This window comes from Pyxicephalus adspersus, chromosome 2 (genome assembly GCF_032062135.1).
Source record: "Pyxicephalus adspersus chromosome 2, UCB_Pads_2.0, whole genome shotgun sequence".
In the NCBI taxonomy this organism is placed as follows: Eukaryota; Metazoa; Chordata; class Amphibia; order Anura; family Pyxicephalidae; genus Pyxicephalus; species Pyxicephalus adspersus.
Window position 1 is genome coordinate 151,810,324 of NC_092859.1, and position 26,891 is coordinate 151,837,214.

General features: G+C 38.1%; 1 protein-coding gene across 3 annotated transcripts in view; it reads right to left on the reverse strand.

The window, feature by feature from the left end:
* UNC5D (unc-5 netrin receptor D) overlaps positions 1–26,891 on the reverse strand; it is a 467,881-nt gene that overhangs the window by 239,077 nt on the left and 201,913 nt on the right. For all 3 annotated transcript variants that reach the window (XM_072402778.1, XM_072402777.1, XM_072402780.1), the window contains exons 3-4: positions 25,712–25,855; positions 18,861–18,964 (exon numbers count right to left, since the gene is read on the reverse strand). In XM_072402778.1, the coding sequence (XP_072258879.1) occupies positions 18,861–18,964; positions 25,712–25,855 (248 nt within the window). The remainder of the gene's footprint in view (positions 1–18,860; positions 18,965–25,711; positions 25,856–26,891) is intronic.

Genomic DNA, 26,891 nt, shown 5'->3' on the forward strand with positions numbered 1-26,891 from the left:
AAGGATTTTTCTGCTTCTACAAAAGAGACTTACTGATTGAAGATGGAATGGAGCAAAATCAAAGAAAGTCTTCTGAAGCAGAAAGGCCTTGTGTGTAATATTTTAATAAAAAAAAAACTTGAGATCAAACCTAGAGAAAAAGGAACATTAGCAGGCAGCTGAGAAGCATGAAATCAATGAAAAACAAACCTACTTTCAACTGATTACACTAAAGAAGACTGATTAGGCATCCTCAAAAGGAGTTAATCATTCAGCTATAGGTTTCGGGAGTCTTGAAGTTCGGACTCCACATCTGGAGGGAGATGTGAGTGACATCTTTGTTCTTTTTGTGTGTATCACTAGGAACCAATTTAGAAACAAAACTATGGGGAACTTTTTTTAAATGGCGGTTGGATGATTTGCCAGAACAGTGCTCAGCTGTTACTTTTTCTAAAATAACAGCACTTTTCAGATGGTTCTTTTTTATTAAAGTGTAGATCAGTTGACAAGATCATCACTCATATGAATGATTCGTACTGTGTGAATGAACATTGTTGATGACATGTTTATAAAGTGCCACAATTGTTAGTACACAGCTGCAATGAAAGTGAATGGGAAGTTTAAGCTACTTTTAAATATTATTATTATTGATATTATTATTTTTATGCAGTATTTTTATAGCGACTACATATTTCTCACACATTAAATACATACATTAAATTAACAATAAATAGGGGTAGCATATGATATACAGATACAAAAATGACACAGGAGGAGGAGAGGACCCTGCTCAGAAGAGCTTACAATATTGTGTGCTACTTCCACCACCTCTTAGATTGTAAGCTTATCTGGGCAGCGTCCTCTCCTCTTCAGCGTCCTGTGTCACTGTTTGTATTTGTATCATTTGCTCCCCTATTTAATGTACAGTATGTCTAATGTTGGCGTTATATTAATAATGTTTATTAATAATAACAATAAAAGGAGGGGGAAGTAGCACACAATAAGGGGGATTTGGATCTATGGGTCAATAGATTTGGTGTTTAATTACTTTATTCAAGGAAATGAAGCTTTTGATCACCTTTTAAATATGAAAAAAATGCTTGCAATTCTGATCACCAGATCTTATTTTATCATTATCCATCTGTAAGGAGTTCATTAAGGTTCTTTTTTATGGCAGATAAAATTAAAGATCCGCTTTAAAAAATTGCAACCAGGCAGGGCATTATTTCAGAAATGGACAGGTGATGTCCCTTTCTGCATTAGGAATTCTTACCTGCCCAATCACTCTTTTCATCTGTCAAACCATCCTTGTGGTTAAACTTCCACATGACTAGGGAAGCTCGTACCTTTGCCCCCCAAAATCCCCCCCAGACCTGCCCCCCTTTCTACCCTTGCCAGCCTCCTTTCTTAGATCTTACCCTCTTCCAAATAACGCTCCACAATATGATGCATTTTAAATGGCTGGCAAGTGTAATGCACCTGGGCACACAAACCACAACCGACTCCAGATACCCTTAAATCAGGCTTTATTCAAAATCATACAGCACAGCAAGGGTTAAGTCCAATAAAGCGAAGTACAGGAGGATAAGGCAAATGCAGGTCAAGAACAATCCGAGGTCAGGGCTGGCAGAGTTCAAGCAGGGTGAGTTTCAGACCAGGTCACTAAGGTAATGACAAACAGATAAACTTTAAACCATATAAAGACACAGCCAACCACACTGTGTTAACAGAGGCTATATCGGGCAATGGTGTACAGGACAGGCTCTCCTTAAATGGCCAGGATGACCAATGATCTTGCGCCACCTGGCACCGTCTGATAGGAGACTAAGTAAATCCCCTGCGGCCAATTCAAACTAACTATGTCCCGCCCCGGGGCGAGGCAGCCGAGTGCCACGCCCTCGGGGGGTACAAGAGGGACGCATAGTAACACGCGCACCTCTTCCCACAGCACCCCTAGGACGTGCACTACTTTGCACTTGCAAAGGAGTGCTGAGAGCAGGAATATCATTAACCACATCTAAAGGGATGCAAGGGCTGCTGCCTGGCTGAACAGTAGTTTGGCCAGGACGGATCCCTCCGCCTGCAGAGAGAGACAAGCTGCGAGCAGAGCAGCAGCCTCGGCCATGCTGCCTGCTACAGCGGCGTCTCACTCTGTAGCTAGGATCCCCAGGGACACCGCGGGCTCGCAGGACGGGTAAGTTCCTTACAGCAAGCAGCTGTTTATTTAACAATAAATTAACACTTTAACATTTCCATAAATTAACTCTGCATATAAATATAACTGTAACATATACATAAATAATCAACAAATAAATAACACATAAACAACAAATAAAATAAATTACCATTAAATAACCACCATAAACTCTAAGTTAACCCTTTCTTTACCCTAACCAGTTTCTAATAGAACCGCCACACCACCAAATCTCCAATAATGACCAATACCGCCAAGCCATTCTGGCCCCTAGCAGCACATCACCACCCCAGGGGCCTCCACCGTTCACCACTTAAAGGGGGGGTTGGTGCCCCCCACACCAAAATTAACCCAGAACTCTTACCTTCCACCAAACCTCAACCGCCTCCTCACACCTCATAACAGGGCAGGTGGGTGGGAAATTTCTTCTTTCAAAAAACTGTCCTTAACTTCCGTCTCTCCCTCCTTTTACCCTCTCTTCTCTCCACCCACTATACTTCCGACCGGACCCTCTCTCTCCCCCTCCTCTTTCTGTAATTCAACCTTAACCCCTCCCCCCCTTTTCTTGTGCAGTCCGAGCACGCCTGTCATGTAGCCCCTCCGCATATTTCCCTGCTCCGGGCCTCTCTTGCCTGCTTGGGAGTTCCGTCATCCCGGCCTAACCAAAGAAGTGGGCTGAAGATTGAAACACGTAGGAAGAAGGAAGAAGATGGGAGTGCTGGCAACACAACGATGACAGGTGAGTGTAAAAAGGTTTAATTCCGCCTCAAGGCAGTTCAGATAGATGTTTTTTGGCAATGGGACCACTATGGTTCCCCATTGTCAACAACTGCCCCTAAGACCTGTCTATGATTAAAATGAATTAGAAATGTTGAAATCCCTTTTTTAAAAAGGAGTTTGGTTGCAGTAGAGGTTTTATTTTTGTTAACCAATCTCTTGTTTGAATCTTCCGTCGACTTTCAATCTAACAAACAAATGATCATAAAGACCGATATAAAATGTTATTAAATGTCCTGAATACAGTTGAAAATGGGCAATCACATTTGAAAAATGTCTGAACTTAGCCTTATTCTCAAAGGGAAGAGATTTTTAACCATAGGGGAATCTCTTCTCCCCCATGCAGATGCCTACATACTTTTTCTTCCAACATTTACCTGTACACCACTACCAGAGTTACCCCGATACCAATGCAATTAGAGAAGATATAAAAGCCACAGTCCTCACATTAGGAATTACATTGAAAAGATTCATTTATGTTCAATGATTGTGTAGAGGCTGCCAGTGTTGGGCACTGTAAGGCAGCAGAGTGGCTGATCCCTGCCTATAAGAAACTCCACGTCTGATGATTCTTTGTATAGATAAGGGTGGTTACATTTGTAGTCTCAGCTCTCTACAGCATAATAGGGTGGCTACAAATGAAGACATACTGAAAGGATCATGAATTGTCGCTACAGGCCACAGGATATGTAATTCTCCTGCAAAGAACAGTAGGAATTTATAAAGACCATATATTTGTAAAACAACGGAAAGAAGAAAGTTACATTAAGACATAACACCAATTTTGAATATCATAAAATCTATCCTATCTTCACTTTCCTTCCACTTTTTTTAAAAAATATTTATCACATATATATGATTGTGATCTGGTTCCTCTTTGGTAATTCCTAATGTGACTTTAGATCTCCTTTAAGATTATGGCTTTTAGACACTTTAAGCCAGGCAGTAATGAGCAGATCATCCCTCATGACTCAGAAGAAGGAAAAAGATCATTTACATAATCAGACAGAGAATATCAAAAAAGAAACCTAGCAACTGCTGCATTATAAACGTGAAAGCCTGAAATAAATAATAAACCACATTTATTCAAATATTTTCATAAACTGCTGAATACACAATAAAAGAGTCCCTAGGTAGTGCAGTGTTATTCCCCGCAGCGGTATAACGGTTATGTGTCTATTCCCGGGACACACCATGTTTTACTGTTCTCTGTAAAGATTATCCGAATGTATTTGTTTATAACAGGAAAGCTGCCAAAAAATCTTTAAAAGGTCATCATTTTATAAATATTCAACACCTAGCTTTTTTTTTCTTTCCGTAAAATTTCATCAAATGTATAGTTAATCAATAGAAATATCATTACTTCCTCAGTGGTAAAATGACAACTTTGTCTTTATTGTGTGCTGATAAAATAATAGATGTGACTATAACCATTACACGTATTTTCGATTTGCTAGAAAAAATGCTTAGAATCACCTAAAGTGATGAACAAATCCCATTATTTACTGGCACGCCATCATCTAAATGATTCCATCTCAAAAAAAAAATTACACAAATTCAAGATGGCTGCATTCATATTTGTATGGAGTGAGGAGGCCAATCACAAAAATAACTAAAGTTAAGCAATAAAGCTTCAAAGCCCATCCGAACCCAAAATTGAACAAAGCTAATTATTTTTGGGACAGCCAATCGTGACTATGGGACACCCAAAGTAGGAGGAACAATAGACCAATCATCCCTGCATCGCAGTTTTAACAATGTGAAGGGAGGTTCTTCAGGAGTGAAGCCACTCAGAAGCTCGCCTAAGTGCTGATCCACCATCTTTCCTCAAAAACCAAAGACTACGCAATGGACCAGACACGAGGAATTGCCATTGAATGAATGTGACACTTCTAGACTGGAGAAGACAAACTTTAATAGAAGAACCTGGGTGACCCAGCGAACCTGTAATTAGTTTATTAAACTTTGCTACCAGTTAACTAAGGTTTTCAATCCTGGGCCAGATCCATGCCATGTTCCCTGGACCACCCAGGTTCCATCATGATATCCTATCTTCTCCAGTCTTGGAGAGCTTTAGTGAATTAGGTTTTGTGTATGTATAAGAGTCCTATCCCATTTCTGATGCAGCAATGAAGCTACTAATCTGATAATTAAATTTTCCAAAGCATCCAAAGAGCCTAGACGTAGACAATCATTTGGGTTTCTGTTTTTTTCTTCCTTCAGAACCTAATCATTCATTTGACAAGCCATTAAAACTTCTATTGGCATTATTGACTAGATTAGTGCTATTTGAATTCTTTTTTAACTGTATCAATCTAAAAAAAAAACAATATTATGAATATTATGATTCTATCCTGATGTCCCGAGACACATTATACAACTAAATTTTATTTAGATGTCAAGCTGCTAAGATAATCAGAGTGTTTGAATAACAAGGATCATGGATCATACTGCTAACTCATTTCTAGCTGCAGGACTCTACAAATCTTTCTAAAAGTAAATGTATAATTTAAAATGTTCATTTTTGTATTGTTCTACCATCATGTTATATGCTTCAAACCAGAAAGCAACGGTGACTTAAAATATTAATCCCTGGGCAATGATGGTAAAAGGCAGGTGGGACAAACACTTTATATTTGTAGAGTCTTCATATTCAGCCATGCAGCCATTCTCAACCAGGGTTCTTCTATAGGTTATGAGGGGTTCCTTAAACTGATTGACTTCTAATCTGGTGGAAAGGACAGCAACATGACGCCATGATCTTTTTAAATGTCTGTAAGAGTGAGTTTGGATTACCACAGTGTGTGTATGTAGGGGGGGTTCTGAAAGACCACAAGGGGAACATACTTCCCAATGAAAATCAGAGTAACTGGCTTTTTCACAAATTTATTTTAGCAGCAATTCTTTAGGCTCTTCTTCCTACTGGCCCTTCTATGTTTTTTTTATCTTTAATTCGCTATTCATTTTTTATCTTTTTATTTTGGGCTAGAGTTCTGCTGTAGTATGTAAGTTAGGTGCACTTCAACAGTTTGTGACCCTAAAGGACTTGTCAAAACCAGCCAACATACCTCAAATGTAAAAGAAAATATTACTGAACATTTTACATGTCTTCCATTCATTCATAACTTTGATTTAGCAAAAACTGTGGGATCAACAAAATAAATTCAAGCTTGTATGCTTTAAAGCGGAACTAAACTGAAAAATCAAAGAAAATCACATTTACCATATTTCCCGTAATAGTGTTGGACTTCCCTTGATCGGGTCCCGTGTTGTCCAAGTATCTTCCTTATTTTTCTACGTCACCTGATCTTGCACTGCCCAGGTGCGAGATCGGGTGACGTAGGTGGGGGAAAAAAAGATCTGATCTTACTGCGCATGCGTGAGATTGGAATTTTTTCCCCCGATATCTGGCATGTGCAGAGGGAGCAGCCAGGAGCCTCCTGGGATGTGTGACGTAGGTATCCCCGGAGGCTCTGTGCACCCATTCTGCCTTGTTCGCCACAACACACAAAGATGTTGCATTTAAGAAAAAAGGAAGGTAATTTTTAGTTTATACAAAAACGTTGACTATCTTTTTATGTAAAGAGCATTTAGATATGGTTTAAATGGCAGATCTAGGCATTGTTTACTATGTCTGTTTATAGGTAATGGCAGATTGGGCAGAAAGAACCAAAGCCTGTTACTGGCGGTAATGAAAAGGTAGGCACTGTCTTCTTCAAGCTTTTTGCAAGTAATTTCAACCTCCTGCTTAAATTAAGTAGTGATGAATAATTGATTTATAATATTAACCTGTATTTGACTTTGAGTGCAGGAATTTGCTGGTTGTGGTACTCTGATTCACATCTGATTCATATACTAAACCTGATGTGGGGATAAGGCTATCCTTCCATGACCCCCTAATGGTGAAAAAAGATTGGCCTGGAAAGTGGGGGCTCATGCTTGCTTGCTACTTTTTCCTAGCCAGGTTCCATGTCTAGGAAAAAGTTTTCTTTCATTTTATTTCTTTACCATGAAGCACTTCATGATCATATCCCTTACTTTAAATCAGGTAATAGTTTGAATTTTGTGCAAAAAATTGGCAAACTTTTAGAACAAATCTACATTCATCAATAAGATAAATAGTACAGAAATGCACCTTTTCCCCTGAAAAACAATTGCTGGGTAAATTCTCTTTGACGAAACCTACACATAGATGATTCTAATTTTTGGGTGATTGTTGTTTGAAAATGGGTGAAAATCACTGATTGGAGAGCGTTGGGTCACATTCCCATCAAAACTGATAAATAGACCCCTTTGTTTTTATATTTTAGAAGCTATTACCATTTAGAATACCATTTAGTCTACTAAAAGCATGTCTAATACTAATAAAATACAATCACTGTTCCTGGAGCTCCTTCCAGCTCATTTCTTCAGTTTGGAGTTCAATGGTATGAATAAAATAGAAGTCCAGATTACAGAATCTGCAACCAACAATTCCCTAAATAATGGGTGTTATCAATATCGGTCTGTTCTGCAATTTTCTCATTATGAAAACAATTCTTTTTAAATACTCTCTGCTCCAAGCAGGCATTAAATGCCCCTTAATTACAACTATTTAACCAATCAAATGTTTCCATTTCAAACACCATTAGCTTTCTATTAAGACATTTAACAATTTAGTCAAATGCTCTTAGCTGAAAGATCTTGCTCTGGGATTGTTTTAAGGTTTATCTCTGATGTCACGTCTGTCTCTTAAACACTGCTCTTATTTACTGATGTGCTGTTGTTTTGGCAATTTGTACTGTTGGCAGATATTATGGGCTTTCCGTCAGACTCAGGATGAGTAATCTGAGCAGATAAGAGCGTCTGTCTGCAAATGAGTCCGTGCTTCAGTGCTTATGCACACCAAGGTGAATGAAATCAATGGATTCTGGATGGGATATAAGCTGCTACAACCCTTACACACATTTGTTACTCCACCCCGAGCAATGTAGATTATCTATTACTCTTTTTTATGGTTAACTATTGTGCAGGAAAAAAATTGTACAATGGTCCATAGGCTGTACTTCTGATCACGTACTAAGGAATTTGATTGCTTAAAAAATGAATGGACCTTAAGCACTTAGATGATTCTCTGTATTCTGACACATTGAGTGTGGTTTATTCAAGCTTTCCAAGGCTGGAGAGGATACATTTCTTCAATGAAGTTGGATGATCTGGTCCAGAATTAAAACATTCGCTAACAAATAGTTATTGACTTTTAGGAAATCCATTCCAGGTTTCTTGAATAACCCAGCTTTACTGATGAAAATGTATCCTCTCCAGCCTTGAAGTGCTGGAAGGTAGATTATCATAGAAAAACCTGATCAATCCAGCAAACCTGAAATGGATCTGGCACAGGGTTCAAAACATTTGAGAACTTATTACAAATGATTTGTAGGAAATATATTCTTAGTTTTCTGGATCACTCCAGGTCTCTCATGATGATCTATCTTCTCCAGTCTTGGAAAGTTTTAATAAGTTAGGCCCATTGTGCCAAATGTGGTCTATTAAAATGTTACCAAGCAATCTGATTGCCTAAAGCCACATGTTTCCAGCAAACCAGAAGAATGTACTCAATTCAGCAGATCTGCACTCATTGGGTGAGATATATGAAAGTGCTGGCTTTTCCAAAATCTTTTAGCTTTTCATGTAGACGGGTATAAAATTCCATCTGATATCTTTCATTGTCACATCTAAAATGAAATGTCAAACTTTTTTTGTTCATTAGGTGTTTTTTGGTTAATAGGAGGTGAGAAGTTGGAGGACTCTCTTAGAGGTAACATTGCTCACGCAACATGGCCACAGACTCGAAAACTATCATCTGTAGATTCCACTACTTTGAGGAAAAGAAAGCACTGATAAGCACAATAGGTATGTTCTTTACAGGAGGCTTTGGTGGTTGCTTTGTTAAGCTACGTACACACTTCCAATTATTATCGTCGGAAAACGAACGACGAACGTTCCTGCACGATATATATGAACGATCGTATAGCACCGATCCTGCACATAGAGGTAACGACACGATCGTTCGTAGATATTGTACACACAATAGATACGATCGTTTAAGCGATAGAGGAACTATGTGCACGACAGGAAAGTGAACGGACGTTTGTTCATCACGCATGCTCTGAACATGGACGATCAAAGAACGACCGTACACACGAACGATGTTCAACGATCGTCGCCCAATCCGATCCGCCGGTCCGGTCGTTCGTTTCCAGCGACTTTCCTCTTTCGTCGGCGTCGTTGGTTACTTTTTTACGAACGATTTTTTGCCCAATCGATCGTTTGTCGTTCGATTGGAACGATAAAAATTGGAAGTGTGTACGCACCTTAAGTGTCAAAAATTATCTGATATGACAAAGGAGACCCTTGAAAGAAGAAGAACCCTTACTCATTCCTTGCTTCACTCTGATCATTAATTAATGGTGTAGTCATTTTGCATTTCTCAAGAGTAGATCATGCTTCAGTTTTCAAAAGACCTCATTATGACCTGATCTACCAGGATGATGAAAAGAGATCCCCTTGTTCATCTCATTAAAAGATTAGATGTGGCAGAAAGTCTCCAAACTCATGATGAAAGTATGCCTCCCATGCCGAATATGACCAAACATACCTGATGAGATACAACTAAACAACTTAAGCATTCTTTCCCTTCTCACATTCCTTATTCCCACTTTTCTTAAGCAAGACAAGCAAGACAGCTGAATTATAGTAATGTGAAATATGGTGAATAAACTTCTTTAAATATTGTGAAAATGCGTATAAAGCTTAAAGAAAAGGGCTGTATTTCGATAGATAATGGGAGAAGCCAACCTTTCCAGATCAACAATGTCTAATGGTAAATCAGACCCTGGTCTTTTCTTGTGGTAGAAACAACCATTCATATATCTGAACTTCTATATTCCAATCCCCTGATGCTTTTGAATCACAAGCCTACCGGTACCTACAGTATTATAACATTTATAGTGGAGGCTTTAGTTGTATACAGGACTGAAACGACCCCACCATTCCCAAATAAGCAGAAAAGGCACAAAGACAAGTTAGGGTGTGCAGGTCTGTGTTTTAGAGGTCACAGTTTTTTCAAACAGGATAAATGAGTTCCTATCGGTCATTTATTAGTTATAATTATATCAGTTAAGTAAGATGTGAAGACAAAGAGATCATAGTGGAATATAGGAACAGAGCCTGCATGACCATGTGCACAGGAGGAGCAGAAAAAGAGGAATAGAATGAAAAAGGGGAGGTATTCAGGGGGTGGGTAGAAAAAGGCGATTGGTGGCAAGGGAAATTGAGGGGTGGAGTGAAGAGAGGAAACTAGGGAAATAGTAAGTAAAGGGTCCTACTTACCAGGACAACGAGGGAGAAAGTTCCCTGCCCGTTTCCCCACTTTGTTGGTATTTTGGGTTGGTTTATTTTAGTTAATAAAGTGTGTTTTGATAACAAACAGCTACAAAGCCATTTTACCCCAAACTGGTGTGCTGTCTTCATATAGGAAAGTGGAGGGCCTATTGCAGTGAGGTCAAAGTCGAGCCAGTCTGTGGGCTACACAAGTCAAGTTTTTTTACTTAGAATAAAAAATATAATAAAAATTACAAAATTTAACAAATACAAATTCCTTTTTTGATGGACACCAGGCTGAGAAAGCAAATATAGGTATCAAATCTTTGGTAATTCAGGTACAGGACTTAACCATGCAATTAAAAGAAATCCAAATATATAAGTAAACATGATAACTGATATATAACCATATTAAAAAAAGCCATGCAGATGCCACTGTCAACCAATTTCCAATGGAATTATGCTGAAAGGCTTAGCTCTACCTATAATCTGTACAGTTTGCACACACGAGGATAAAACTTTCCAGTCATGCATGATGAATCTAAGCAGAAAAGGGATTTGATAATTACGATAAAATGAATGTATATCAAACACTTTTTCCAGATTGCTCCAGGAAACAAAGACACTAGACATGCATATGATCAAATCTAAAAGATCTAAATGTTCAAACCAAGTTTATATATAACAACAAAAGAAGTAGCTGCATGAGGACCACAAAGCAACTCAACATACCTTTTAATTTTTTAAAACTTGTTTGCATGCCAATACATAAATAAAAATTTCTCTATTTACAGTAAACTATTTTCTGGTTAAAAAAATTACCGTTAAATGGATTTATAAGTGGTTCTATTCATAAAACAGGGAATTAGGCAACTTATGGGAAACTTGTCCATGTGTTTCAATGGCAGTTACTGATTCCCAGTGCCCGTGGCTGTGACTGATCTAAAACATAAATGGGAACATTCTTAGCAGATTGCCTATCGAGTACATGTTTTAGGCAGAATGTGGTTTGGTTGGACTTTATTTGATTCACCCTTTTTTATTCTATTAGCAAACAGATAATGATGCAGATCACAACATCAGCGACACCAACAGAATGGATACCTTTACAAAATATTTAACAGCTTGAAATCAATCCAATATTTTGATTTTCACTGCAGTAGTTGTTTTGGATGTACAACACGTGTGATTATATTATCCTTTTCTTATAAGCCTATGTATTTATGTATATTTTTTATAACTACAGATCCACTTTAAAGTAAATCTAAACACGTAGTCACAGCCATTCACATTTAGTGTGATTATGGAAGCCAAAGTACTAGATTTCTATTTCTGAAATATTTTTCCTGCTCCCTCTTGATCGCATTAAGATGTGTTAAGATGAGAATGAAGTAATGGACAGACTATACAGCAATCATGAAGGAACCCGGTCACTTTTTTCTGTAAGATGGCTAAGTTTTAGGGTAAACTGAATGTTCTATAGAAAAACCAACTCTTTGTACATCCACTTGGTTCAAACAGAGGTTACTTGTGGCCAGGACAACCATGCTTTTGTGGGTGTTGTTGTAGCTGCTGCCATTATAATTTATTAATAATACATTTCCATTTCTTTTCCACCCTTGAAACTTTGACAAGGAGTACTGAGTTTTCCTGTCTAAGTCTAAGTAGTAAAAAAAACTCAATTGTTTTGGAACCAATAAATTGGTTTCCATGAAATAACAAGTGTCTTGCGTTCAGATTGTGTTCTCCTGCATTATAAATGTTCTTAAAAGTTCACATCAACAAGTTAAATGTTCAAAGGGAAACCAAATTGCTCTTCTAGAGCTGGAGCAGGGGCTTTTAGTGAGACTGAATAAATGACTGTCATGGTAACGATTCAAAAACCTGCATTTTTCCAAAGAGCCCATTAAGCCTTACCATCCATATCTCAGCGGCAGTGTCAGCTGCTTATGCGGGTGGGGGCTCTTCAGCTCATATCTTAATTTTGCTAGACGACATGTATAGGGCTGGATGCTTGTTTACAATAGTAGATGAAGTAGCATTACCATGGGTGTCTGCATACCAGAAGCTATAAATGCTTTTGAGGCGATGAACCTGCCAATTCAAAGGCAGTCATATTATCAGATGATAGCTAGTTGTCTGGTAACAATTAGGGATGAGCGAGCAAAATTTAAAAATTCGATCACGCGGCGAATCGGGCCGTTCTCGCTTACTGAACATGTAAGAGAACAGCCTGTGTAAATTCAGCCATCGAGATCCAATTTTTTGAGACCTGGAAGAGCAATCAGGGGAGCGGAACTGACAGCTGACAGCTCCGCTCCCCTGATTGTTCTTGCAGCCCTGTAGTATCTAAGAACACAAGAGTCCCGCGGCTGTGCTTATCATGAATGAATGCAGCTGTGGGAATCATCCTGTGATGATCCCCACGGCTGCATTCATTGATAAGCACAGCCTCACACTGACAGGAGGAGTAGTCGGTACTCCTTCTGTAATGATTTCCTTGATCTTTTGATGGGTCCGCGAAATCGGGTTGCCGAAATTTTGCAGACCCATCGGAAGTTGGAGGAAATTTTAGCGAGAATGTCAGAGGCATTCTCGCTCACCCTTAGTAACAATCCTAACATCAGAATGTGTTTCCTATATGCACCTAGACAAGTCTGAATTTACTGGCAAGAACTGCCTACTTGCTCAAAGCTGATTGCAATTTATTGTTTATTTAATACGATAGCACTGGCAATATATCCACATTCAGTTTCACATAAATATAAGCCTACATTTTTACTTTGGTGACAAAGGTTTTGGAAATATGGCACTAAGCCTATGGTACCAAATTTTAATCCAGTAGTATATTCAGATCCAACTACTAATCTGTTGTTAATTCTACCATTATGGTCTCTTGCAGACGATAGTATGTTGCGATCCAACATAAATCTGCCATCTTGGTACCGTGCTAGTAGAATTGTTTGTCATTTTCATCATGTTCACATAGCTTTTACATTAAGGGGCAGCTTTGATGGACATTGGGCTTGTGTACATAGCTAATACGCTTCTGAGATCAATCCGAATTCATTGACAGGTGTATTTGAACCAAAGCTGACCTCCTCTGGCATGCATTCAATGTAATTCAAGAATATTTTTTTTTGTTTTCTTATAGACTTTTCATAGTATGAAATGTAAAACCGTGTGAAGTGAACAGAAACCTATTGACCCAGATCATAAGTCATCCTAAGAGTGGAAACATAACAATGATACTGTTTTTTTCATGTTGGCTATGGTGCATGCCATTGATTTTGGTATCATGAATACCAACATGACATTCATTGGGGCATTTATAACATGACCTTGGTGTTTGAAATGTGGTACTTGTGTTGTCTCTGCTAGCTTTGAACTTGACTTTTTCCCTAATGTAGTCAATTCTCATAATGGACACATGGCACTAATCCTAGCGCCGGTAAAGTGCCATCCTTGCTTCTACGATGTATGTACAATATTGGAATGTTTTTGCCTTCCTTTTGTCACCCTGGAGGTGTCTTCCTCTCTTGACTTTATAGGGGTGGTGGGTCATTCCCTTCTCATTTTGCTTACTTTTCCTTTTTTTTCATTATATTTGTATAGCTTGAAGACCTCACAATATAATATCTTTAGTGTAATTACAAAACTCTTAATATTCCCCTGTTCAGCTTTAAAAATAAATTTCATATACATATAGTGATAATTAAACTTTCTTGGCACCTCTATAAATACCAGAGCAATAATTTATAAAAAATCTAGGCTAAATGGGCAGTGTTGCCGTATAAATACATGCTTTATGATAGGAACTGTTTTGGGTATTCTATTACAGAACCTTCATAGGGATGCTCAGGAATGTCCCTGTAGGCCTTGCACTGCATCCAGAACTATTAATCATTCAGAGCATAGCTGTGTCCTATATGTGAAAGAATATTTCCACACGTGTTTTACATATAGCCAATTGACCTTCTGCAAGTTGCAATTGAATAAAAAGCACTTTAATGTATTACAGTAGTTGAAATCTCTGGTAATCTTCCATACAAGTCTTCTCTTGCCAGTTAGAATTTTGATTTCCAATTTTTGTGAATTTTTACAGCAGCCTTTCATCCTCTGGTTCATCTAACCAATTCCTTTACTGCCTCTCTGCCTAGCTTGCACAGTTCCTATTCCCATCTTAATTAGGAAGGATTTCAATGTTTTAACAGATGAAAATACCCCAGATTTCACTTTCATTCATCAACTGTCTGCTTATAGGTATGAGATTCAAGCTCGACCTCGCCATTCGTTCATGAATTGTCTACTTCTGGGGATGAGGTTCAAGCTCGACCCCCCACCATTGGCTCATGAATTGTCTACTTCAAGAGATGAGGTTCAAGCTCGACCTCGCCATTTGTTCATCAATTATCTACTTTTAGAGATGAGATTCAAGCTTGACCCCACCATTGGTTTGCTTACCATGTTCTTACTGCAAAGCAATTGGTAAGGTGCAATAGACATGGTTGTGAGTCCTTAGTTATGGTACTCTGAGGGACTACAAAACCTTTTATACTATACTAAATCTTTCATCCATCATAATTATTGCATTTATTATTCTGTAATACAGGAAGTGGTAAAAAAAAGTACCTTTGGATTTTGTTTTAAATCATTTGGGGCATTTATTCCTTGTGATCTAATAAAGTGGCAAGGGTGTGTCTTTTGCTTACAAGTTTTGTGTTGAAATGTTTCCCTTTTTGTCATCTTAGATAGTTGGGGCCATGCATGAAAAGGACACTAATGTCCAGGATTCTGGTGGGAACTTGGGCTCAATTACACCCCTTCCACTTTAGAGAAGCAAATGTCCATCATTGCTAAAGGTAGGGGTTATGTTTTCTTAGCCATAACTATTTTCAATAAAGTATAGGATTTTGTGTAAGAATGTGTAGCCATTAGTGGTGGTCAGATAGTTACAATAGGATTCAATTCTGACTGGAGCTTTTCTGACCTTGGATTGGAACTTGAATTCTAAGTAATCTGAAGTGTGATCTAACATGTGGCAGGCTGGCCGTTTTTATATCTGTAACTGACAGGTATTGTAGGGCTTAGCCAATCCTAGATAATGACAGCTGTCAGGTGGCCATATTGGCTGAACTATACTATACCTGTAAATTATAGATATAGTACAACTCTACAACTATAGTACAAAAAAATATATAAATTCTGAATTAGAACTTCTGAATCCAGTCAAGTTTCTAGAACCGATCATGTCATATTCAATCCAACCTCTAGTAGAAATACTAAAAAAGTTATCACAGTGAATCCTGCTTAATGCTAGGAGATTTTGAAAAGATGTTTATGGCATTTGTGGTTTTGCCCAGTGGTAGTTATTATTAATAATATTATTATTAGGAGTATTTATATAGCCTCAAAATATTACACAGCGCTGTTCATTAAATGTGAGGTTGCAACTGACAGACAGATACAAACATTGATACAGAGGAGGAGAGGACCTTGCCCAAAAGCGCTTACAGTTTGATTGGGCAGTGTACCTGAAAAATTTGCAAATTGTACAACCATTGTATCAATTAACAGTTCCTATTTTTACGATTTTTATGTTCGCTGAAATATCTGAATAAAACACCCACGTTTATATATTTGACACCTTACTTATAAAAAGGTACCTAATATTTCAATATGGGGAATTGTAATTCTATACTAACAGGATTATCAGTGAACTAATACCAATTTTGTTGCATACCTATGAAACTGCATCTTCATTTACGGAAGTCTAACTGAAGCCTAACCCCAAGCTAGTTCCAGTGTCTTGGAAACTTTTATTATTTGTTTTTATAATGTCATGCAAGTCCAAGCATTCAATTAATGTATCCTGTTATGTGCTCAAGTATGAAAATTAATCTAATAAGTCAATGTGTTTATAATTGTAATTCAATTGTTACATAATAAGTCAGGTTGAAAAAAGTCATAAGTCCGCCAAGTTCAACCACTAGGGAAATAAACAGATCCCAGATATAAAACCCTATAAGATATAGTTGGTCCAGAGGATGGCCAAAAAAACCCTGGTACAATTTTCTCGAACAGGGGGGGAAAATTCCTTCCATGAGGCAATTGGATGCTCTCTGGATAACCAGTCTGTAATCTTTCCTTAAAAGCTTTAAAACACAGTTATATTCTGTGCTTCTAGAAATCATCCAGCTTTTTCTTAAAGCAATCTATAGAAATTGCTGAAACTACTTCCTGAGGGAGCCGATTCCACATTTTCACAGACCTTACAGTGAAGAACCCCTTCCTTATCCAGAGAATAAACTTCTTTTCCTCCAAACGCAGAGTGCTCTATTTTCCTTTGTAATAATCTTGAGGTAAATAATTGGGAAGGAAGTTCTCTATATGGACCATTTATATAATAATACAGGGTAATCATATCCCCCTTATACGTCTCTTCTCAAGGGAGAATAGATTCAGTTCAGCTAATCTCTCCTCATAGCTGAGCTCCTCCATTCCTTTTATTAGTTTAGTTGGCCATTAAAAGTCCTTATAATAAAAGGGAAATGTGAAACGCATAAAGAATAATGGGGTGTTCTTATAACTGTAAAATACTACAAAAAACTACATAAAGAGACATTGTTTCTATGTTTGCTTCAAATATTTTGAAAGAAGGTGCCTTAAAAGTCCCTACTAACATTTTACGTTTATGGAAAATAAAGAATAGTTCCAGTGTACGTTCATTATTGTTTCTGGGATTGAACCCACACGTCTGCTTACCGCCTACAAAGTCCTCACTTTGCATCCCTCTTCTCTCACTATTTCCCATTCTATGTATACTTTCTACAGCAAACCCTACACCATGCTAGAAACTATCACAGGGAGGAAATCAAAGAAACGCCCTAACAATTTTTATAACATTTTCAAAGGAAATTATAGTTCTTGAACCAGCAGAACCATTGCATACCCAAATGTATTATTCCATTTTATTAGAATATTGAAATTTTTTTTAAAGCAGTTACAAAGTACGAAGTACACCAAACAGAGCTATAAGAATATTACAAACCAACATTAATGAAAGTGAATACATAATACATGATCAATATTATTCAACATTTCTGAGCTGAGAAAAAAATAAAAAGTTTATGAAGTCTAAAAGAAAAGACGTACAAATGTTATAGGAAGTCTGCGCTATAAATGTTAAGTTTATAAATAATTAATAACATCTTTTAGCATCTTGTTAGCTTTCAACTATATAAATGTCAAATTTCAGTAAAGTAAGGCTATCGGCGCTGTTCATCAATATGTCTGACTACTCTGTATCAGCACTTTTAAATTCAGGTATTTAGAATATAAGGAGCCATATTGAATATGGAGAGGACAGAACTCTGTAAAGAAGTTTAATAAGGTAAAGCCTTGTTTGATAGGATTTTGTTTGCATCAAAAAAGGTTTTGTTTCCTATACAAGTCTATAGGACAAGTCTAATCTAACATTGATTCAAAGCTTTTCATTTAATGTATGCATACATTTGCTCAGTTTTTGCAAAAATTGATGCATTTCTTTTAATTTATTAATGCATGTTGATACGGATTTTGAATAATTTGCCCTTATGGTTCTTCATGTTGACAGCTAACGAAATCAGAAGTAGCTAAGGAGAGGGGATGGTTGTCTTTTGGTAAAACCATTTGAAACAAGAAAAGCTGTACACGTGTTGGTAATCACCAGTTAGCATGCAAAAGTGTGACCGGGGGCTTAAAGCACGTCAGAATAAGGGCAACTGCAGGTTAAAAGGAGATGAACAGCATTTGAAGAGTGCTAATACATGTCAATACATTTTGAAAAGATCCTAATAACATTTTGCTAAGTGATGTTAGTTTTATTTGGACACAAAGCTTGACAACAGAAAAATTACTGCTTCCATTTTTTTTCAGCTTTCCCTACTGCTCCAGTTTGCCACTTCAACAAAATTTAACTTTTTGAAATATATGTATAGGATGAGATCTGATGCAGACTGCTGGTATTGGCAGAAGCCTATGGGCAGCTCCACTATCATATTATTTACAAGACTTCATACCTCAAATATCTTTGAAGTGTGCTAACTTCCCTGGCTAGCACTTTAAATGAATGCCACAGTCCAAATGGCTCAAATCCTTTCACCAAGGCATATATATATATCTAACAGTCTACCTCAGTTCCTAAAAATCTAAGAAACCCCTGTTCATAATCAAGGATAATGATTTCCAAAGACACCGTCTGTCTACTTCTTGTTGCCTTTTATATAAAGAATATTTAGTATAAGGTTGCTTACCAAAACCACCAGCCAGGTGCAGAGTTGCATTAGTGTCTGATCATACAATAGGCAAACTTTGCAGAAATTTGATGCATATTATCACGATAAATAAAGGAATTCCTGTCTTTAGTGCAGTGCAAAGTTAGAATTAGCAGCTTGCTGACTGATTTCACTTGATTCATAGAACTGTTTTTAAGTAATTTTTTCAAAATGTACCAGCACCAAATGTGCCAAACGCCTCTGTCTAAATGCATCATGTTTTTAGCACAAACCTCAGCAGTGGGAACTCCCTCTGGCGGACGGCAGTGCAGGACAATCATCCCTTCAATGGGGACTTCTTTTCCTTGTGGATCTTGCTCAAAGTTTTTCCTTAGGTCTGCAGGGATAGAAAGAGCAAATAATAGTCTTGTAGCTAAAAAAGAACAAATTAACAGATATTATGGCTAATGTAGCACCACAGCACCCCCATCTTTTTAAAGTAATCCCTAAACCAACTTGCAGGCAAAATCACAAAAAAAATTTAAATATTTTAAATGCTTATTTGTAGTGATTCCTATTTCATAATTTTTGTATTCATTTTCAATGTGCCTATGAACTTGCAAAGAAATGTGACAGCCACCGGTTATTTCCTCTACACAGCCCCTTTCCCTCCTGGTACGTCAAGGCACATTGCACTTCAAATAATGCTGCCTGCTCATTTCTAGCTCTGCGGCAAACCACAAAATAACAGTAGTTATGAATGAGGCCTAAAAGAACACCTGGTGATACTTACAAAAATACACTCATTCTGGCACTTTCTGCTATGGGGTGACAAAGGTCTTCTAAAAAGCTCTTCTGCATTGTCACGCCTGATGGGGACTAGAAGCGGCCGTGTAGATATATTTTGCATTACAAAAAAACATAATATATAAACTTATACTAATTCTAAATTTTTGTTGCAGCTTTTGTGCTTTATCAAAGTTTTAGATATAAACAATAAAAAATCATGGGAAAAAACAGCATGGCTTGTTGTGGAAAACTTCTGTGAGTTGGGATGTTGGCATGTCCACCTAGCACTCAATACTAAGCTGTAATTTCACGGCATCAATCAGGAACCCAGTTAAAGTGGATCTATCATGACATTTTTTACATATAAAAGGGTGGCCAACACTTTAATATAATGAAAACTATCTTTTTTTTTTTTTTTATAATTTTTATAAAAACATTTTCAGGGAGGACCCCTACCCTTCTACCTTCCGACACTACGACGTTAAAGAATAAATGGCAGAGCCTCCTGGGATACATGACGTGACTGTGTGCTGCTCTTTCTGTGCATGCTCGATCCCCGACATAAGCAGAAGGGCTTTCCCAGAATGTTATAAAAAAACAAAACATAAACAATAAGATTGGATCTTCTTTTTTACATTTTCAGGTGGAAACGTCACCTGATCCCGTGCCTGCAAAGTGCAAGATTGGATGATGTGAGCAGGAGAAAGAAGAAGATGGGGCCCCTGCGCTGGAAAGAAGAAGAAAAATGGCACGTCGGACCCGAATGGAATCAGATTGCGGAGGGATTAAGGGCTCTTCAAAAGTAAATGTATATTTTGTGTGTATTTTGTGAAGTATGTGTGTTACTTCCTCCCACTTTTTAGATTGGTATGGCAGGGTCCTCTCCTCCTCTTGTGTCATTGTTTGTACTTGTCTGACATTTGCAACCCCTATATATAATATATTGCAATCTGAAAGTCCAGTGTGATGGTCATCACAGGTGGGTATAGGTAGAGAAAACTTACTGCACATATTTCTGTACAGCATCAAAAAGCAAAATAACTTCACCTCATACCCCAAGACTAAAATCATGTATGTGCACATGCCATGACTTACCCCAACGTGCAATACCAGTTTGAGGTAGCGTGACTCTTTATAAACACAAATCATACATCCAGTATTTTCTGACTACAATCTTTTAAAATAGAATTTTTCAGTAAAATATTTTCAAGGTCTATCAATTCAGAAAACAATCATGTAGCTTTTACAGCTTTCTATTGGGATAAAAATACTAAAAGTAACTGTAGCACCAATGATCCCTGTCTCATCTCTGTGTGTGCTCTGATAGAAACGCAATGGAGCAGCAAGCAGCTGCCACAGTGCAAAGCACCCAAGTGAGCCAAAAATTAATGTACAGTACACACGGGACTGAAACCTTTCTTAGGAATATTCCTGTCTTAAAGTGAAATGTTACGGGCAGCATCTGGAGATGCAGCATTTTCTAATGGGAAATAGAGTGGGAATGGGAGTCCTGTGAGGATCGTAATAGGCAGTTATAAGCTTTTTTCAGGTGCTCTGTTATTTCATGTTCCCTACAGAGATGCTGCTTAGAATGACTGAAGTCTGCATGGCTCACAAGTGAAACAAGTAATAAAGACCTAGCATACTATCTGAAATACACTGATCAGACTAAACATTTAAACTACCTGGCTGATATTTTGTGCAGTTCTGACCGATTGAGGCATGAACTCCACAAGACCACTGGAGGTGTCCTGTGGTTTCTGGCACCAATACATTAGCAGCAGATCCTTTAGGTTACAGTGTCTTCACCCATAGTGCATCTTGCTGCCATGTCTTGCCAAGCTAAACTGCATACTCATCCCTAGCCATCTACGAGATCTTAAAAAATAAACGTGATTTATCAGACAAGTCCATATTCTTTCATTGCTTCTCAGTCAAGTTCTAACACTGAAATCTCTAATGTAGGCACTTTTGGTAGACTTGGGTCAGAATGGGCATTTTGACATGGGCTATCATGAGCACAGACTACATAGCCCCATACACAGAGAGTTGTGATGCACTCCATGTTCTGACATCTTTGTCTCATAGTCATCATTAGGTTGTTTAGCCACTGTTGCTTTAGTAGCTGTTCTGTGATAGCGAACAAGATGAGATAACCTTTCCTTCTTCAGGTTCATCATTGAGCCCGAAGAAGGCATGATGCTGTTGCATGTTCATCGGTTGTCCTCCCTTGGACCAATTTTTGGTACTTCTACTAATCAACACATACTGGGGACACCCCACAGGACCTGCCATTTTGTGGAGGCTCTAATCATCTGGAAATCACAACTTTGTCCTTATTAAACTCACTCAAATCCACATAGTAAATCACTTTTACTGCTTGTAACACATGAACTTCAAGAGTTGGCTGTTTGTTTGTTACATAAGATATCAAACTTTTTGTCAAGAGTCATTGTAACCAAATCTTCAATGTCCACTTCACCTGTTAATTTCGTAGCAGTGTGTGGATGGTGGATTGGCATTACATGCAAGTGAGACCACAATGATCCCCTCTCAATAGGACACAATATATCCAAAGAAACACAGCAGACACAAAGTAGGTCAAAAGCAGCTTGTGATCTGCCATGTGTACAACTCTAAGAAAGTCACCGGGATTGACTTTGGTCACGGTGTGAAAAAAAAGAGTTAACTTCAGTTAGCTTAAACAAGACTAACATTCAGTTATATTAGAACTGGACTGAAATCTGAACAGCAGCACGGTGAATTGAATATTTGAAGAGCATAGACTACAACTGACCTGCTTTGCAACCAGTTCAAACACCCTTCAATAGGACATGGTATATCCAAAGAAACACAGCAGTGCACAAAGGAGGTCAAAGCAGCTCGTAATCTGCCAAGTGTACAACTCTAAGAAAGTCACAGGGAGTTTACCATCACATATTTAACATGTGTTCCATGCCAATTATTCCATTCCCTTATTATGATTTCCTATTAAACCTTTTCAATATCATTAGGGTTGATTTACTAAAGATATATAAACTGTCCACCCTTCCAAGAGGTAAATCACTAATGAATGAGATGAAGCTCTGCTAATTTCAACAATCCAATCAACTCATCCCTCATTATTTTAACATTTCATTGAATGTAATTGGATATTCTTTGCAAAAAGAGTGAACTTTTTCTGCATTTACTAATTTAGGTGATAATTCACTTAGCTAGGTAAATAGCTCATATTCATTTAGTACATCATCCCCATTGGGGAAGATAGACTATCATGGGGGATTGGCACTAAATGCAAGTGAGACCACAATGATCCATGTAAATAAAAATTGTAAAAAATTGATATGAAACAATTTCAGAGCTTTATACTTAAAGTAACACCTGACACTTGAAATTCCAGAGATAGTTAGGTGAAGTTATATGAAAAACTTTAGGCTAAAATCTAAAGTAGAGGACAAACTCTGTGAAATGCATTAAGAAGAAATCTCAGCTTTCTACACAGAGTTGGTTGGAGGAAGTTATATACATAATGAAGGTGTATCATCACATGTACTTTGCAGATATGGTATGTAAAATGGCAAGCTTTCCATATGCTTTTAGATATTGTTCTTGTACTTTTATCAAGTAATAATGGTTTCAATGCCAGAACAAGTTGATTGGATTGGTGTTATATGCAATAGACTCTATGTAGACTGTGGTACCTTTATAATTCCATTTTTTTGTAGTGCTAACTCTTTGGATTAATAACAATATCAAGCATGAAAGCCGATTGCCACTCGGGAATCGCTGGTACATACCCCACTGCAGATGGCTTCTTTGTTCCATACCGTGCCAGGTCCCAATGTGCTCAGAGCATGAATATGAATGAAACTATAAAGCCAATCTGTGCACACATCTCTTTTAAAATAAACCGATGGTGAGCAAGGGTGGCTTTCCTAATTTTATTCATATATTTGCTCATTGGATTAACATGGATAGAAAAATGGTACTTTTAGTAGTAAATCCTCCTTCTTCATAGATTTTTTGCTTTTAAGAAGTTTCCCTCACTTCCTGGTGAAGCACTGCTACCAGGACAAGAAGCAAACCCAACAGGAGTCCTAACTCCTGCATCCACATAAAGAAACTGTTGGGAGACACTCTTCAGGCTGACAATCCCAGGTGGTGTTCCATCGCAGTGGAGCGCACTCAGCCTATTCCATCCGGCAAAGGTGCTTGCAGTAGCCGAGGAATTCTACAATTTAATGCTCTGTTGCCTGCAGCACCCTTGTTTCCCTTTAGCTGTGTTTTTTTTCTCGCCATCCCCTGGGACTGCACAGCTGAGGGGGATCTGGAGCTGTGCTGCAGCTGTTTAGCAGAATGGTTCCTGAACAATCCCATGCTGCCCTTGGCTGCTGGAACTTTATAGCCTTTCTGCTCCCAGTCCCCAGTGCCTGTTGTTGTGTTTAGCTGGGCTAATCTGTGCTGGAGAGATACTTGTGTGATTTTTTGTTGCTGAGCATTGCCTGATTCCCTGAATCGTTTCCCTGACCGACCTCTGCATGAGACTCCGACTCTGCTTGTGCCTACTCCCTCTGTACCTCGTTTGGTGGACTGATCACCCGTGTATGACCTTGGCTTTGTACTGTAGATTGCCTGGTAGTTCTTGTCCTGCTTATCTGTGGGCCCCTAGTCTGCTGCCGGCCCATCCTCCAACATCATCCTTTGGGCTCTAAGACCTGGGGGCAACCGTGTGCGCGAGATGCAACCAGTCTCCCAAGTGGGGGCTTAATAAAGGTGAAGATTGCGGTGTTGAATTGGGGAACTAGCATCTGGTGAATACTGGTGCTGACCTGAGCCTTACAGAAATATTTTTGTTGGGAAAACACTTTAGTTTCCTCTACCTATATTTCTGGATGAACCGATCCATTTGATGTGTGATTTTTACAGATATTCTTAGAGATGCATTTTACATAATATGTTTTGCTTGAATTGCTCATATTTGAGAAAGAATTACTTAAAATAGGCTGTGTTCGCATACACAAACATTTAAAGAAGTGTTTATACTTCAGAGTTATGTCCGAGTTTTCTCTGAATGATGCCAACTCTTTTATCAACAAAGGTACAATGCGGAATTTGTTTATTTGAAATACTTCTTTTGAATACTTATTTTGAATACCAGAACTATATTCCATAAAGCAAACAGGGCAGGGGCCCAGGGCTTGGTAGATGTCCAAGGGGATAGCTACAACCTCCATGTGCCTGCTAATAGACCTTATTGGTAACATCTAGCCTTCCTTCACATGGTAGAGCAATGCCAGTTCATATAATACACATATCTCCTAGATGTCTCTGTTTTGGGGTGACTGTCCTTCTTTCAGCCCTAAGTCGCTCTGTTATTCTTAGTTGTCACTTTTTGATTGTATATATACACCTCTTTAAAAGTGACTTATTTGACTATTAAAAGGTGTTATTTTTACACTAAATCCATCATTCAGCTGATAAATTATTCCATTTGTTTTTTTTAAAAGCCAATATCATAAAGTAAAGTAGTTGTAAAACTAACAACGCAATCTTTTGAATGTATTATTTTTATAGTCTGCAAAATGGAAGTGGTAGTGGTTTGTCATTTGCCTACATACTCTGTACTAAAAAGTGTCCCTCTGTCTTATCTCCAAGAGTTGGGAGGTATGAATACAAATTGGGAAGCCTATTGTAGTCTGTATAAATGATTGTCAAAGAAATGGGGAAAGGCGGGACAATGTAGATATCTTTCCTAGGGCCCTATTCTGCCTTAATCCGTATCTCTATGGCAAGTGAAGATATCATTTAGTTCTTTTTATGCTCAAATTTTGCTTGTAGATACATGGAAATCGTCCCAGAAATTGTAATGAACGTCAGGCTTGTTTAAAACTTTGTGCAGCCACTGAAAAGCTCTGAATAAAGTGCTGGTGTTACATAAACAGAGCATAAAATTAGAATCATGTAATTTAATTGTTAATTCACTTTCCTGGAATAACAACTTATGCAGCATAAAAATGTAACCAGAGAAAGGCATAGTAAATAGTGTATTGTGCGTGCATTGCCTTTGATTTTGCTCTTGTAAAGTGGTTTGTATTTAAATCAAAAGGCAGCTTGACATTTCTAAAGGTAGCTGAGTGACAAACTTGTTTAGAAATCTGCCGCGCTGGGGTCCATGTATACAGAATGGAGGAAATTAAAATCAGGCCTGCAGCTTCAAACAGGTGCTAGCTTTCATTTGTCATACTGCACTAGAAAAAAAGACAGCTGGAAACGTGTTACTGTGGACTTTTTTATGAGATTGTTATTGTAAATAAAAGCAGCAACATGGAATGACGGCTTCTTTCACATTACTTACAGGCGATGCGCACAGAGGCTCTTCGGCTTTTGGAGGTGCCTAGATTGCTCCAAGCCACACACTGACACCAGTAGTCTTCAGAGCCGTGGTAGTCTTCCACCTGTTGTCTGGTGACATTGATGAAGACCTCTAGAGCCTTTAAACCTGCAGAAGAAGAAAATAAAGATGTTTGCTACTGAATTCTTTAGGGCTCAATGAACGTTTTGATCTAACATTGTTTGCTTCCAAAATGTAGTGTTGCTTGAACAGGTCTCTGTTTGGCTGAGCAACGTCAACGTTGGGCTAAACAGGACAAAGCCAAAGTGGAACATTTAAATGTACACAGTGGACACCCGTTACTCATTGCTGCTACTACTGTCATTGAAAAATAGAATGTGAGCCTTGTGACTCAAAAAGGCAGGAAGCATTTTGATTTGCTTTCCGTCATCAGTGGGAGACCACCCTTGATACCCCCAACTAATGAGAAGATTCATACAGTTAAAAGCTTTCTTAATGGCTGGTGATGTTTAGGTAAGTCTTACCCCTTAGCAACCTTACTGCCATTTTCATTGACAATGGGCTTACAGTAGTGGCATCCACGAGTGACTATGGACACTGTGTTAAAAAGAAAGAGCTAACTTCAGTTAGCTTGAACAAGACTAACATTCAGTTATATTAGGGATGGACTGATGGATTCACCACGGTGAATCCAATATTTGACAAGCATAGACTACAATTGACCTGCTTTGCAAGCAGTTCACATACCCCCAATAGGACATGGTATATCTAAAGAAATACAGCAGTGCACAAAGGAGGTCAAAAGGAGCTTGTGATCTGCCATGTGTACAACTCTAAGAAAGTCAATGGGATTTTACCATCACACATTTGACTTTTTTTTTGTCAATTGTTCCATTCCTTTATTACCATTTTCTAATAAATCTTTTAAATATCATTGGGGTTGGTTTACTAAAGGAATATAGACTGCCCACCTTGTAAAGGGAAATATCACTTAGTGAATGAGATGAAGCTCTGCTAACTTCAAACCAATCAACTCATCCATCAATTTTTAAATATTTCCTGATTGTATTCTTTGCAATGAGAACTTTTTCTACATTTACTAAGTTAGGTGAACTATCCCTTGCAGTGTGATATTCCACTTTGCTAAGTAAATAGCTCATATTGATTTAGTAAATTAACCCCA